Source organism: Notolepis coatsorum (genome assembly GCF_963971535.1).
Source record: "Notolepis coatsorum genome assembly, chromosome: 6".
NCBI lineage: Eukaryota > Metazoa > Chordata > Actinopteri > Aulopiformes > Paralepididae > Notolepis > Notolepis coatsorum.
Window position 1 is genome coordinate 118,431,717 of NC_140170.1, and position 13,238 is coordinate 118,444,954.

Here is a 13,238-nt window from a genome sequence, read left to right on the forward strand (position 1 = left end):
CCGCTCTGCCCCTTTTGATCTCAATATGGCAGAGCGAGACGCGATGTCAGATATGAAATATAACGAAGGTTATTCTATAACCCTAGTTATATGAATACTGACAGAGCGTCTCGCTCTTCAGCGCCCTGAGGACCCTTGGATGTTTTTTACCCATGGAATTAAGACTTGGAAGGGTGTAAGCGTGACCACTTCCTGTGTCTTGTAGGAACACACGGGAGTAGGCGTGGTCACGTCCAAGTGATGTGCATGTGTCAACTTTTTCACATGCACAATATGTGCATGGAGATGATATCTCAATATGGCAGAGCAAGACGCTCTGTCAGTATTCATACAACTAGGGTTATAGAATAACCTTCGTTATCATGGGAACAGAGAAAAGAGCTTCTTAACCAGGTGGCCACATGAGGCAGTGGCGTCGCGTGGGTAAAATAACAGGGGATGCCAAAAAAGAAATTATCAATTTTTTTTAAATATTTTTATTAATATTTTTTTCTTCTTTTTTTTCTTTTTTTTCTAAGTCAAGCAGTCACCATGTACACTACAGTATGGCTCGGCGGCCAGTCAAACTTTATTTTTATTTATTTAACAGATTGCAGAATGGGTACAATACAGTACGGCTCAATACACACAATTTTATAAGGGTATGCAGACCAGAGAAAGACGTTTGTCTTGTTTACATCAGGGTCATTAACACTTTGATCGCCATGGGTTAAATTCATAATTGACCATCCCTCGCCAGCTCTATTTGTCTATGGAGAAGTTCCCCTTCTTTGCAGGGCTATAACTTTTTAAATTCTATTGATAAATTGCCATTATTATGGCCCATTCAATGTCCTATATGTATTGTTCAGGGTGTAGCAACGTTAAACTTTTTCATTCACATATTCATACTAAAATATGGTCTAAAGTATAAGTATGTTTTTATCGTTTTCTGCAGCTTTCTCCAGAACTTGATTTATAGCTCCAAATGCATTATATTGATGATGAAATACAGTTTGATAGCAATCGGCGTGAGATAAAAAATTTCAACTGGACGTGGTTCTAGAAGTTACTACGTGTCATCTGATGATGACCGGATGGGCGGGGATCGTTTATAATTCCGTGGGCAGCGTTAGATGATTCATCCAGAGTGGGTCATATGTTCATCATAGCAGTTTATATGGAACACGTTAGAATATAACGCTGAATCTTACCGTGGCTTCCTCGCGCCGCTGGCAGATGAGCGTGGAACAGAATTTTTTCTATTATGGGATGGAGAAATGCCCGATCCATTTCCAGGTTGTATAATAGTATATACGTCCAAATCATGTTGTTTTTTCGAGTTATTTGCACCGATCGATGTTCACTGTGTCAAGACGGAGTCTCTCTAACGATAGCGAGTGCCCGGACCACATATGGATGAGCACTTCCGGTTCAAAGGCTCATTTCCGGTTGGCGATCTGCCGATCGGCCACCAGATGGCGCTCTTGAACCGCTAGAGAGTTGAGTGGAGCTTTGCAGTGTGTCTCAGGGCTCCGGAGGGGAAATATGATTTCGATCACAGATTTTTGAAATATTGACATCAAAGACGAGTTACGGCGTCTTCGGCAGAATGAGCATGGCTAGGAATGACGTCATAACTCGTCATCTGCGATCATAGTGTTAATACTGCTGGAGCATTGGTTCATTTTTGGTCCGATTTTTCCTTGCACGACTTTGCGCGCCGCGTCGGAGCAAATTCGTGACACATATTCGGTTGCAAAAAGGTGCCCCACGGTCTCCTATATGGCCGTGAATATTTTCACGCGGATCGGAATCACTTTTGTGAATGAGTAAAAGTTGCGGGACGCCCAGATGTTCCCACGATAGAAAGCTCGCGTGGAACCCATAATAGGCTCACTTAATACAGCGTTTTTAAAATCATGCAACATTTTCAGGGTCGCAAGCTGACCTTTTCCCCTCGTTTTCGATGATGGAAGTGATTTAGGAAAAGCTTCGGCACGCCGAGAGGTACCCGTGTATTTAATCTCGCGAGGATTGGGGTAATATTCGGCCCGTGGGAGCAGTCACGGGTTAATAAAATTTTCAAATGTGCAGAGGGGAGGCCAGACTACTTAGGTCGCTTTCACACAGGGGCTGTTTGGTCCGGACTTTCGGACCAGAATTCGATAGTCCGGTTTTTCGGGTCTGTGTGAATGCGCGTCGAACTCGGTCCGCGGACCAAGCAGGCGAACTCTAGTCCGCCTGAAAACGTAGGTCTCGGTTCGGCTTCATCGAACCAAAAGCGAACCAAATATAGGAAGTGATTATTATTACCACTGCTCGCAGCACTCACTGCAAAACAAGCACACTGCATCTAATCTCTCTATCTATCTATCTATATATGTCTGTGCATCTTGGGAAGAAGGAAGAAAAAACGCGGCTTATTATTATTACCGAGGCGCGCGGCTTATTATATTATTAAAACAGCTACTTGTGGGCACTCATAAAAACACTGTGGTCTACAAGTTGTTTAGCGAGAGGATGGTGGTAATGTGCTTCAATAGAACAATGGATCAATGCCATGTCAAAACTCGGCTCCGCTGATCTGGAGGGCTCCGCAGTACACACACAGACACACACGCGCGCGCGCGCACACACGGGATTGCAGCCACACACACATTTCCACTGTCCAATAGACAAGCGCCCTTTTCGACCGCGTGACATTGTTCAGAAGGTCTCGGTCCGCCTCACAGATATCTGTGTGAAAGCAGGCGAACCAAATGAAGAATGCAACAATGGTGCAACTTCACCCCCAGAACCGCACCGAGTCCACCAAAACTATATGTGAAAGCGACCTTAGTCTGCTGACAGGCCCGTTTTAAGGTGTGGGCAGGGCTTTAGTCAGCTCGAATCTGATTGGCTAGTATTGGTTTTGGAGTCCACATACATGGGGAGGCTGGAGAAAGACACCTCTCCCCTGCCTCCTCTCCAGTCTCCTCTGCTGCAGTGAGTCTGACAGTGTGTTAGAGAGAGTGAGAAGGAGAAGAGGGAGACATTTAAAAAAAAAAATTATAACACAGATGAAAAATAACGATTTTTTATTATTATTGTAAACTATATATATATATATATATATATATATATATATAAATAAATAAAATCATATTTCATATTAATTCATATTTTTTAGGGAGGCCTGGCTTCCGTTGGCTTCCATGAGGATTCGCCACTGACATGAGGTTATCATGGGGACAGAGAAGAGAGCTTCTGAACCAGGTGGCCACATGAGATTATCATGGGAACAGAGAAGATAACTTCTGAACCAGTGTAATGGTGGTTTTCTATGGATGATAACTTATTTGATATAAGAAAGGAATACTTAATTGATATATTATATTATATTATAAGTTCAAGTTTGCTTTTATTTGTCACTTATAATGTACATGCACATTGAGAATGTGCTTCATATACAGTAAACAAGGTAAGTAAAAGAGGAATAAAGTCCCAACACTATACAAATATACAATATACAATATACAAACTAAAGTACAACCTAAGTACAATGAAAGTACAATGAAGTAGAAATGCAGGTAAATGAGGTACAAAAATGCAGACAATGAGGTACATAAATGCAAACTTAAAAAAATATGCTAAATGCAAAAATGAGGTATGGATGTAGTTTAAATCTCTTTAATAAATAGATAAAATATGGTCTGGTGTTAAAGTGTTTAACCTCTAAACAGGCACCCAGAAAAGTGCCCTTTTTTTTTTACTTGAACTTGAGGACTGCATACTTTTTTTGCAAAGCTTAGCTTTATACTTTATACTTATAGCACATGCATGAGCCTGGTCTCTTTTGAAAGAGAACATTCTGAAGTTACTAATGCAAACTTTTAGTGCTAATGAAATAGAGTAACAGAGGTCTGAACTTGAGTTGAACTTGAACTTGTGTACTCACATTTTTCTCTAGTGGTTGCAAGATTCCATATTCCAATATTCCAGCATAGAGGTATGAGCTGGAAAACGTGTCTTATGTAGTACAGGTACAGGTCATAATTTTATAAAAATCCGTTCAGAAATGGGTCTTTGAGAGAGGTTAGAGTAAACTGTGCGCCAAAATAAAAAGCTTTCAAAAATCCGCAGTTCTGGAGCGTCTGGAGTCCGGGGTGGTCATCTGACGCGCGGCGCATAAAAAGACGCTCGCCTGACATATAGTCATGTAACTCTAGAACCGAGGCACGGAATTGGTCGAGTGAGGTGGCATTCGAATGGCAAATAGATCTTTATCTCTTTGAAAGAGACATACGTAATATATATGACCACTGTCCCAACCTAGTGTTCCTCAGTCAGTCACCACCTCGCTCCTGTCTCAACCTAGTGTTCCTCAGTTAGTCACCACCTCGCTCCTGTCCCAACCTAGTGTTCCTCAGTCAGTCACCACCTCGCTCCTGTCCCAACCTAGTGTTCTTCAGTCAGTCACCACCTCGCTCCTGTCTCAACCTAGTGTTCTTCAGTCAGTCACCACCTCGCTCCTGTCCCAACCTAGTGTTCTTCAGTCAGTCACCACCTCGCTCCTGTCCCAACCTAGTGTTCTTCAGTCAGTCACCACCTCGCTCCTGTCCCAACCTAGTGTTCTTCAGTCAGTCACCACCTCGCTCCTGTCCCAACCTAGTGTTCTTCAGTCAGTCACCACCTCGCTCCTGTCCCAACCTAGTGTTCCTCAGTCAGTCACCACCTCGCTCCTGTCCCAACCTAGTGTTCTTCAGTCAGTCACCACCTCGCTCCTGTCCCAACCTAGTGTTCTTCAGTCAGTCACCACCTCGCTCCTGTCCCAACCTAGTGTTCTTCAGTCAGTCACCACCTCGCTCCTGTCCCAACCTAGTGTTCTTCAGTCAGTCACCACCTCGCTCCTGTCTCAACCTAGTGTTCCTCAGTTAGTCACCACCTCGCTCCTGTCCCAACCTAGTGTTCCTCAGTCAGTCACCACCTCGCTCCTGTCCCAACCTAGTGTTCCTCAGTCAGTCACCACCTCGCTCCTGTCCCAACCTAGTGTTCCTCAGTCAGTCACCACCTCGCTCCTGTCCCAACCTAGTGTTCTTCAGTCAGTCACCACCTCGCTCCTGTCCCAACCTAGTGTTCTTCAGTCAGTCACCACCTCGCTCCTGTCCCAACCTAGTGTTCTTCAGTCAGTCACCACCTCGCTCCTGTCCCAACCTAGTGTTCTTCAGTCAGTCACCACCTCGCTCCTGTCCCAACCTAGTGTTCCTCAGTCAGTCACCACCTCGCTCCTGTCCCAACCTAGTGTTCTTCAGTCAGTCACCACCTCGCTCCTGTCCCAACCTAGTGTTCTTCAGTCAGTCACCACCTCGCTCCTGTCCCAACCTAGTGTTCTTCAGTCAGTCACCACCTCGCTCCTGTCCCAACCTAGTGTTCTTCAGTCAGTCACCACCTCGCTCCTGTCCCAACCTAGTGTTCCTCAGTCAGTCACCACCTCGCTCCTGTCTCAACCTAGTGTTCTTCAGTCAGTCACCACCTCGCTCCTGTCCCAACCTAGTGTTCCTCAGTCAGTCACCACCTCGCTCCTGTCCCAACCTAGTGTTCCTCAGTCAGTCACCACCTCGCTCCTGTCCCAACCTAGTGTTCTTCAGTCAGTCACCACCTCGCTCCTGTCCCAACCTAGTGTTCTTCAGTCAGTCACCACCTCGCTCCTGTCCCAACCTAGTGTTCTTCAGTCAGTCACCACCTCGCTCCTGTCCCAACCTAGTGTTCTTCAGTCAGTCACCACCTCACTCCTGTCCCAACCTAGTGTTCCTCAGTCAGTCACCACCTCGCTCCTGTCCCAACCTAGTGTTCTTCAGTTAGTCACCACCTCGCTCCTGTCCCAACCTAGTGTTCTTCAGTCAGTCACCACCTCGCTCCTGTCCCAACCTAGTGTTCCTCAGTCAGTCACCACCTCGCTCCTGTCCCAACCTAGTGTTCCTCAGTCAGTCACCACCTCGCTCCTGTCCCAACCTAGTGTTCCTCAGTCAGTCACCACCTCGCTCCTGTCCCAACCTAGTGTTCTTCAGTTAGTCACCACCTCGCTCCTGTCCCAACCTAGTGTTCCTCAGTCAGTCACCACCTCGCTCCTGTCCCAACCTAGTGTTCTTCAGTCAGTCACCACCTCGCTCCTGTCCCAACCTAGTGTTCTTCAGTCAGTCACCACCTCGCTCCTGTCCCAACCTAGTGTTCCTCAGTCAGTCACCACCTCGCTCCTGTCCCAACCTAGTGTTCCTCAGTCAGTCACCACCTCGCTCCTGTCCCAACCTAGTGTTCCTCAGTCAGTCACCACCTCGCTCCTGTCCCAACCTAGTGTTCCTCAGTCAGTCACCACCTCGCTCCTGTCCCAACCTAGTGTTCCTCAGTCAGTCACCACCTCGCTCCTGTCCCAACCTAGTGTTCCTCAGTCAGTCACCACCTCGCTCCTGTCCCAACCTAGTGTTCCTCAGTCAGTCACCACCTCGCTCCTGTCCCAACCTAGTGTTCCTCAGTCAGTCACCACCTCGCTCCTGTCTCAACCTAGTGTTCCTCAGTTAGTCACCACCTCGCTCCTGTCCCAACCTAGTGTTCCTCAGTCAGTCACCACCTCGCTCCTGTCCCAACCTAGTGTTCTTCAGTCAGTCACCACCTCGCTCCTGTCCCAACCTAGTGTTCCTCAGTCAGTCACCACCTCGCTCCTGTCTCAACCTAGTGTTCCTCAGTTAGTCACCACCTCGCTCCCTGTCCCAACCTAGTGTTCCTCAGTCAGTCACCACCTCGATCCTATAACTATACACTAATAGTTAAAGGTTTTGCCTCTATCTGCGCTGTCCATCTCACTCGTTGTGCGCAGGTGTAATAGAAGCTATGAGACTGTATCCCATAAGTTACTGTAGTATTATGTATGTAACAATAGAGGATCTGGGATTCTGGCTTACTATGTACTTGTCTCCCATACGCAGTCACCGCGGGGTATCATTATCCTCTCTCTTTCTCTCTGTCTCTTCTCTCCCCAGATGTGGGGCATTGCACCCGGGAGACCACCTGCTGAGTATTGACGGCACGTCGACGGAGCACTGTACAGTGCTGGAAGCTACGCAGCTGTTGGCTAGCACGTCAGAGCTGGCTAAGCTAGAGATAATGCCTTCGCATCATACCAGGCTCACAGGAAAACAGCACGACACTGGTGGGTATGACCAGCATGCGTGGGAGTCTCTGTCTGTGTGTGTGTGTGTGTGTGTGTGTGTGTGTGTGTGTGTGTGTGTGTGTGTGTGTGTGTGTGTGTGTGTGTGTGTGTGTGTGTGTGTGTGTGTGTGTGTGTGTGTGTGTGTGTGTGTGTGTGTGTGTGTGTGTGTGTGTGTGTGTGTGTGTGTGTGTGTGTGTGTGTGTGTGTGTGTGTGTGTGTGTGTGTGTGTGTGTAGGTGTAGGTGTGTGTGTGTGTGTGTGTGTGTGTGCAGGGTTCTCCCCAGTCCCCATAGAATAGTGGCATTGGTCCACCATGATCCCTTCCAGCCCATATAGTCAGTAGAGTCCCATTAAATGGGTGGTGAAACATATTCCATTTTTCAGGTTAAAATTGCCCTCTTGAGACCCGAAGTAACGTTAGTTGAGCGCATTATTTTGTGTTGTAGTGAGCCGTATTGTATTTCTCTCTATCTCTCTCTCTCTCTCTCTCTCTCTCTCTCTCTCTCTCTCTCTCTCTCTCTCTCTCCTCTCTCTCTCTCTCTCCTCTCTCTCTCTCTCTCTCTCTCTCTCTCTCTCTCTCTCTCTCACACGTTGTCTGTCACACTCCACACAGAACACACTGGAAGCTCTCCATGAATTCACAATGTGAGATGTATTTGTGCGTTCATAGTGTGAATCACACAAGGAGGCGCACACAACATTGATCACAAAGCCAGATAATGCTAAACAGAATTTCCCAGTCATTAATATTGTGAAACGTGGTGTTGGTAACAGCTTAGGAGTTTGGGTTACATCTGAAGTAGACTTGAATACTAACAGAATTGTACATAGACCATGGAATATAGATAATGATGTACAATAATAATTAAAGGGTAAGTTCAGTCAGGCACGTTGGAAGGGGGGGTGCGGGGGGTGCTTTTTTATGTTTTTTTTATGACAGTATTTATATATTTGTACATACTGTAACTGTATAACTGTAACACTGTATATTATAAGTTTATCCTGCTCAAAGCACTTCACCATTTTAATATTGTGTGTATTGTGTAATTGTCTGATCCCGAGTTGAAGAATTGGCTCCAAAAGAGAGACAACTGGATGTCCAACAACATCCAAAACGAAATCTTACAGCTGTTTGCCCATGATATTCAGCGACAAATTAGAGGCAAAGCATCCAAAAGCCCATTTTTTGGCTTGAGCGCTGACGGAACCACTGATATCACTCACTGGAAAAGAACAATTCTCGTGTAATATACAGTTCGCCGATGACAACTTGGAAGCTCAGAACTTCTTTTGGGGTTTTTACAATGCCCGGCCCAGACACAACAGCCGAGACGCTGTTTTTGTGTATAAAATACTTTTACGCCTCGACCTGCCCATGGAGAGGCTGATAGGATACTGTTTTGACGGGGCCAGCAACATGTCTGGGGGGTACAGGCTAGACCAGGGGTTCCCAAACTTTTCAGGCCGCGACCCAAAAAAAACGGTGTCAGAGAGCCGCGACCCCCACTATTATAGGAGGTAAAAAAACATGCAAACGTTCAAACGCACACACACTAATAAGCATTGGAGGCTTTTAACCAGGGCCGGACTGGGGAAATCATTCAGGCCAGGAAATATAGCCCCAGTCAGGCCACTTTTTAAGCAGGGGGTCTGGGGGTCCCCCACCAGGATTTTTTTTGTTACAAAGACTTCATTTCCTGCATTCTGGTGCAGGATTTTTTTTTATTTGTACCCTTTAAATGCCAGTGTTTGTGATGGCATCACAAATTATTGTTAAAAAACAGGCTAGCATATGTATGATTAGCAACAACACAGATTTTTATGGATTTTCAGTTTTTTGTAATTGATAAATACAATATTTTATTCAACTTCAGCCCTGATCATAACACCACATATTAATTTTATAATTCTAACCCTTTAAATGCCAGTGTGTGTGATGGCATATATTTGCAATATATCAAATGCAAAGTGGGGGGGGGTTATTACAGGTTAGCTAGTGATCTCCTGGTTGTTCCCCACCTAGGTTATCTAACTATTGCGCTGGTGCAACTAGAAACACTGGCCTGGCCTGATTCTAAGTTCAGTGGCCTGACCGGAAAAAAATAAAATAAAAAATTATCATCTGGCGACCCCCCAGCACCCCCTACCGATTTAAAGTTCCAACGTGGCTGAGTTCAGTACTTTGTAACCATAACCCTATTTCCTACTTACCAGTGATGGTGTCGATCGGTCAAGACCTTTCTCAGCACCATCAAAGCTGTTTTTCATACTGGATACCCACAGCTCTAGCTAGTTAGCCACAAATGAATGCCACACTCCAGTTCACACAAGCCCTCAAATTGACACTGAAGCCTACTCGACCCAAAGTAGATTTCAGCAGGATTTCAGGTCTTGTACAGACTGGAGCGTGGCCCCATTGACTCGCCATTAGTCTGTGGAAAACTAGCAAGATATGTGGGTATCCAGGATGAAGAACAGCATGGATTGTACTGAGAAAGGACTCTACCAATCAAAAACCTCATTGGTACGAAGGAAATAGGACTAGGGTTCCAAAATGCTGAACTTACCCTTTAATTATAGCTTAATGTCTTTGTTGTAATGGGGAAAAGCGGTGCATTTGCAACTACTGTCTGTACCCTCTTTGATCTCACTATAAATCAGATTCTTGCTATGGTATTTATTGTTGACTCAGCTATGATAGTGAAATAATAGCAGATTTTATCACTCTCACATTTCCGGCAAATGTGTGACTGTCTCCACAGTCCTGCCATGCTGGGCGTGTGGAGGAGACCCAGGTGAACTGGAGCAGGCAGCAGAGATAGGGCCATGCAATCTTGACAGTATGTGACTGTCACCATCCCCATTCCATACAATTAAAGGCTCTAGAGCAGAGATCGGCAATAGGCGGCCCGCGGCCCATCAGATTATTTTGAGAATATGATATTTATTTTACGCGCGGGAAATATTCACTCGGGACGCCAGGGTGTCTTTTATTGTGAAGCTGTATCTATCTACCGGTAGTCATCAAAAGCATGTCTGTCACTATAGCCAATTGAAATGCTAGAAATGGTCACGTGGACTGGGAGAACCAATGGAATAGTCCCACCGGGCCACGTGTATATTTCCCTAACGCACTTTCACTTCCGCGTTCGAGATGGAGCGAGTAACTAAATGTGTTAAAAAAACAAAACAAACATCTTTGGATAGCTTCTTATATAACGCTTATTTTAATAAACAGGAGCCATACAAATACGGGTTTATCGCAACAGGTCGGTGATTCTTGCGTGCCGAGCCGACGTCCTCTCTGCATAATATGTGGCGACAACAACAACAACGAGGAAATTATGACAACTGTGTTCAAGTTGGCAGATAAAGTAGCTGCATTCAACGCCAATCTGGAATTGGAGGGCGGCGAGTGGATATGTGACATGTTTCAAACATTAGCAGGGATTTTGGAGGACTTAACAACAAACAAGGTATGGTGAGTCGTGTTTTCATGCATTCTGTCTTCTGATCTGTTCATCACGCGCCGCGGTGATCTGCAACAGCTGATCTGCTGTTCATGAATGAATGAATGAAAACTTTATTTAACAGATTGCAGAAAGGGTACAATACAGTACGGCGCAATACACACAATTGTTAAGGGGGTGCAGACCAGAGAAAAACGTTTGTCTTTTTTCACTATATTAAATTAGCCATTGTTTTTGATCCTGGCCCGCCAAGCAATGGCTTGGGGAAAATCTGGCCCGTGGCCAAACCTAATTACCGACCCCTGCTCTAGAGGAAATGGCTGTTTAAGGGGTTATGAAAGACTACCCCCTCCCCGTCTGCTCATGCCTTATCAGGATGAGATATTGCCCTCACACCGCATGAGTCACACAGGAGGAGAGTGCCACACTGGTGGGTCTGTGTCTGTGTGTGAGTGTGTGTGTGTGTGTGTGTGTGTGTGTGTGTGTGTGTGTGTGTGTGTGTGTGTGTGTGTGTGTGTGTGTGTGTGTGTGTGTGTGTGTGTGTGTGTGTGTGTGTGTGTGTGTGTGTGTGTGTGTGTGTGTGTGTGTGTGTGTGTGTGTGTGTGTGCGTGCGTGCGTGCGTGCGTGCGTGCGTGCGTGCGTGCGTGCGTGCGTGCGTGCGTGCGTGCGTGCGTGCGTGCGTGCGTGCGTGCGTGCGTGCGTGCGTGCGAGCGAGCGAGCGAGCGAGCGAGAGAGAGAGAGAGAGAGAGAGAGAGAGAGAGAGAGAGAGAGAGAGAGAGAGAGAGAGATGGATATAAAGCAGATAACGATGTAGACTTTTCCATAATTACCATAAGACACAAGAACTATTGATTTCTTATCAGGCATGGCCTTTATGGTATCCATTCCACTCAGCTTACCTTACAATACCTTCCTAATCCAAGGCATGGGTGTATGGACCTGTTGTGTTCCTAGTGTCCTATATCCATTCTGAACAAGAGCATCATGCTTAGATGTAGTTGAAATCATATAGTTGTATAATATAGTATATAGTTGTAATGTTTTGTATAATATCCAAATAATACATTTGTCTACTTCTAATATGATTAGAAGACACCACTACATAATGTGTGTGTGTGTCTCTGTGTGTGTGTGTGTGTGTGTGTGTGTGTGTGTGTGTGTGTGTGTGTGTGTGTGTGTGTGTGTGTGTGTGTGTGTGTGTGTGTGTGTGTGTGTGTGTGTGTGTGTGTGTTGTGTGTGTGTGTGTGTGTGTATGTGTGTGTGTGTGTGTGTGTGTGTGTGTGTGTGTGTGTGTGTGTGTGTGTGTGTGTGTGAGTGAGTGTGAGTGTGTGTGTGTGTGTGTGTGTGTGTGTGTGTGTGTGTGTGTGTGTGTGTGTGTGTGTGTGTGTGTGTGTGTGTGAGTGTGAGTGTGTGGGTGGGTGCACCCATGCCTATATATGTTTTTGTGTATTCTTGCACTTCTATGTTATGTTGTGAACTGAATAGGCTTGTTGTAACATAGCTCCATTGAAGGGCTTTATATGCATTACATACTGTATACAAAGCTCTATAACGAACTTCCGTGGATGGTTGCTCTGTTGCTCCAAGAAGAATATTGAGGAAATAAAATGTTCAGAGGAAAAGGCAAAGGAGAATGAATTATCAGGCAACAAGTAATCTGAGAGGAACAAGCTTTGTGTTACAATTAGCTCTATTGACGAGTTGTGTATGCATTCTATATTGAACCGCCACCGATTCTGAGAGTTAAGTTAAAAGTCGTCCTAACTAATTATTGCAAGTTCACATTGTGTTTTCGAATGGATCAACAGAAAGCACAAAGAGTCTCAATAAAGGTGGGGGTGAAAACACAAGCTGTTCCTGAAATACAGTATAAAATCACCCTTTTATCTCTGAAGTCTCCTTTCAAATCTGCCTTCTGTGGTTTTCTGGGAAAAGCTTGATGAACCCTCAGTCGTCGCCAATAAAATACATTACTATCACTGTTCAACTGTCAGGTCAAGGTGCTGATTTTATTGGCGACCAGTGTGGCAGCACTGAGCGTTCATTGTTGAAAGCAGACTTCAGAGAGAATAGGGTAATTTTATACTGTATTTCAGCAGTGGCTTGTGTTTTCACCCCACCGGACTTTGTCGAGACTCTTTGAGCTTTCTGTTGATCCCTTCGAAAACTTGCAATAATTAGTTAGGACGAGTTTTGACTTAACCCTCATAAGCCACGTTGGATCCGCGACAGAATCCTCTGAACATTTCATTTTCTGAATATTCTTCTTAGAGCAACAGTCCAGTAGTGATTCACATTTTAATGCTGTATATGCATCAGAAAAGTGGAATTTTCTTTACCCATAGATTGCATGAAAAGAAAGAGACAAGTGTCATTACAAAATGAGAAGCCCTGTGATTAAACAACGTGATGCTGTACAGTTACAGGAGCGTTATTTTGACAGCTTTCCAGCAAACATTCGGATAGCGTGGCTCAGTAACTAGGACATCAAAACACAGTGCTTAGATTTAATTAGGATTTAGCCCCAATTAAGCCGTCCCACGCACATTTCAGAAGATCACAGGGAAAATCCCACACATCAGAGTCTCTCTCATTGTGGTGGCA

At 45.3% G+C, this 13,238-nt stretch overlaps 1 protein-coding gene across 1 annotated transcript in view; it reads left to right on the top strand.

Annotated features, from left to right (window-relative positions):
* The window catches only part of grip2b (glutamate receptor interacting protein 2b), a gene marked incomplete at both ends in the record, with an annotated part of 726,896 nt that overhangs the window by 561,261 nt on the left and 152,397 nt on the right, over positions 1–13,238 (top strand). The window contains one exon of the mRNA XM_084315732.1: positions 6,996–7,165. Coding sequence (XP_084171858.1) covers positions 6,996–7,165 — 170 coding nt within the window. The remainder of the gene's footprint in view (positions 1–6,995; positions 7,166–13,238) is intronic.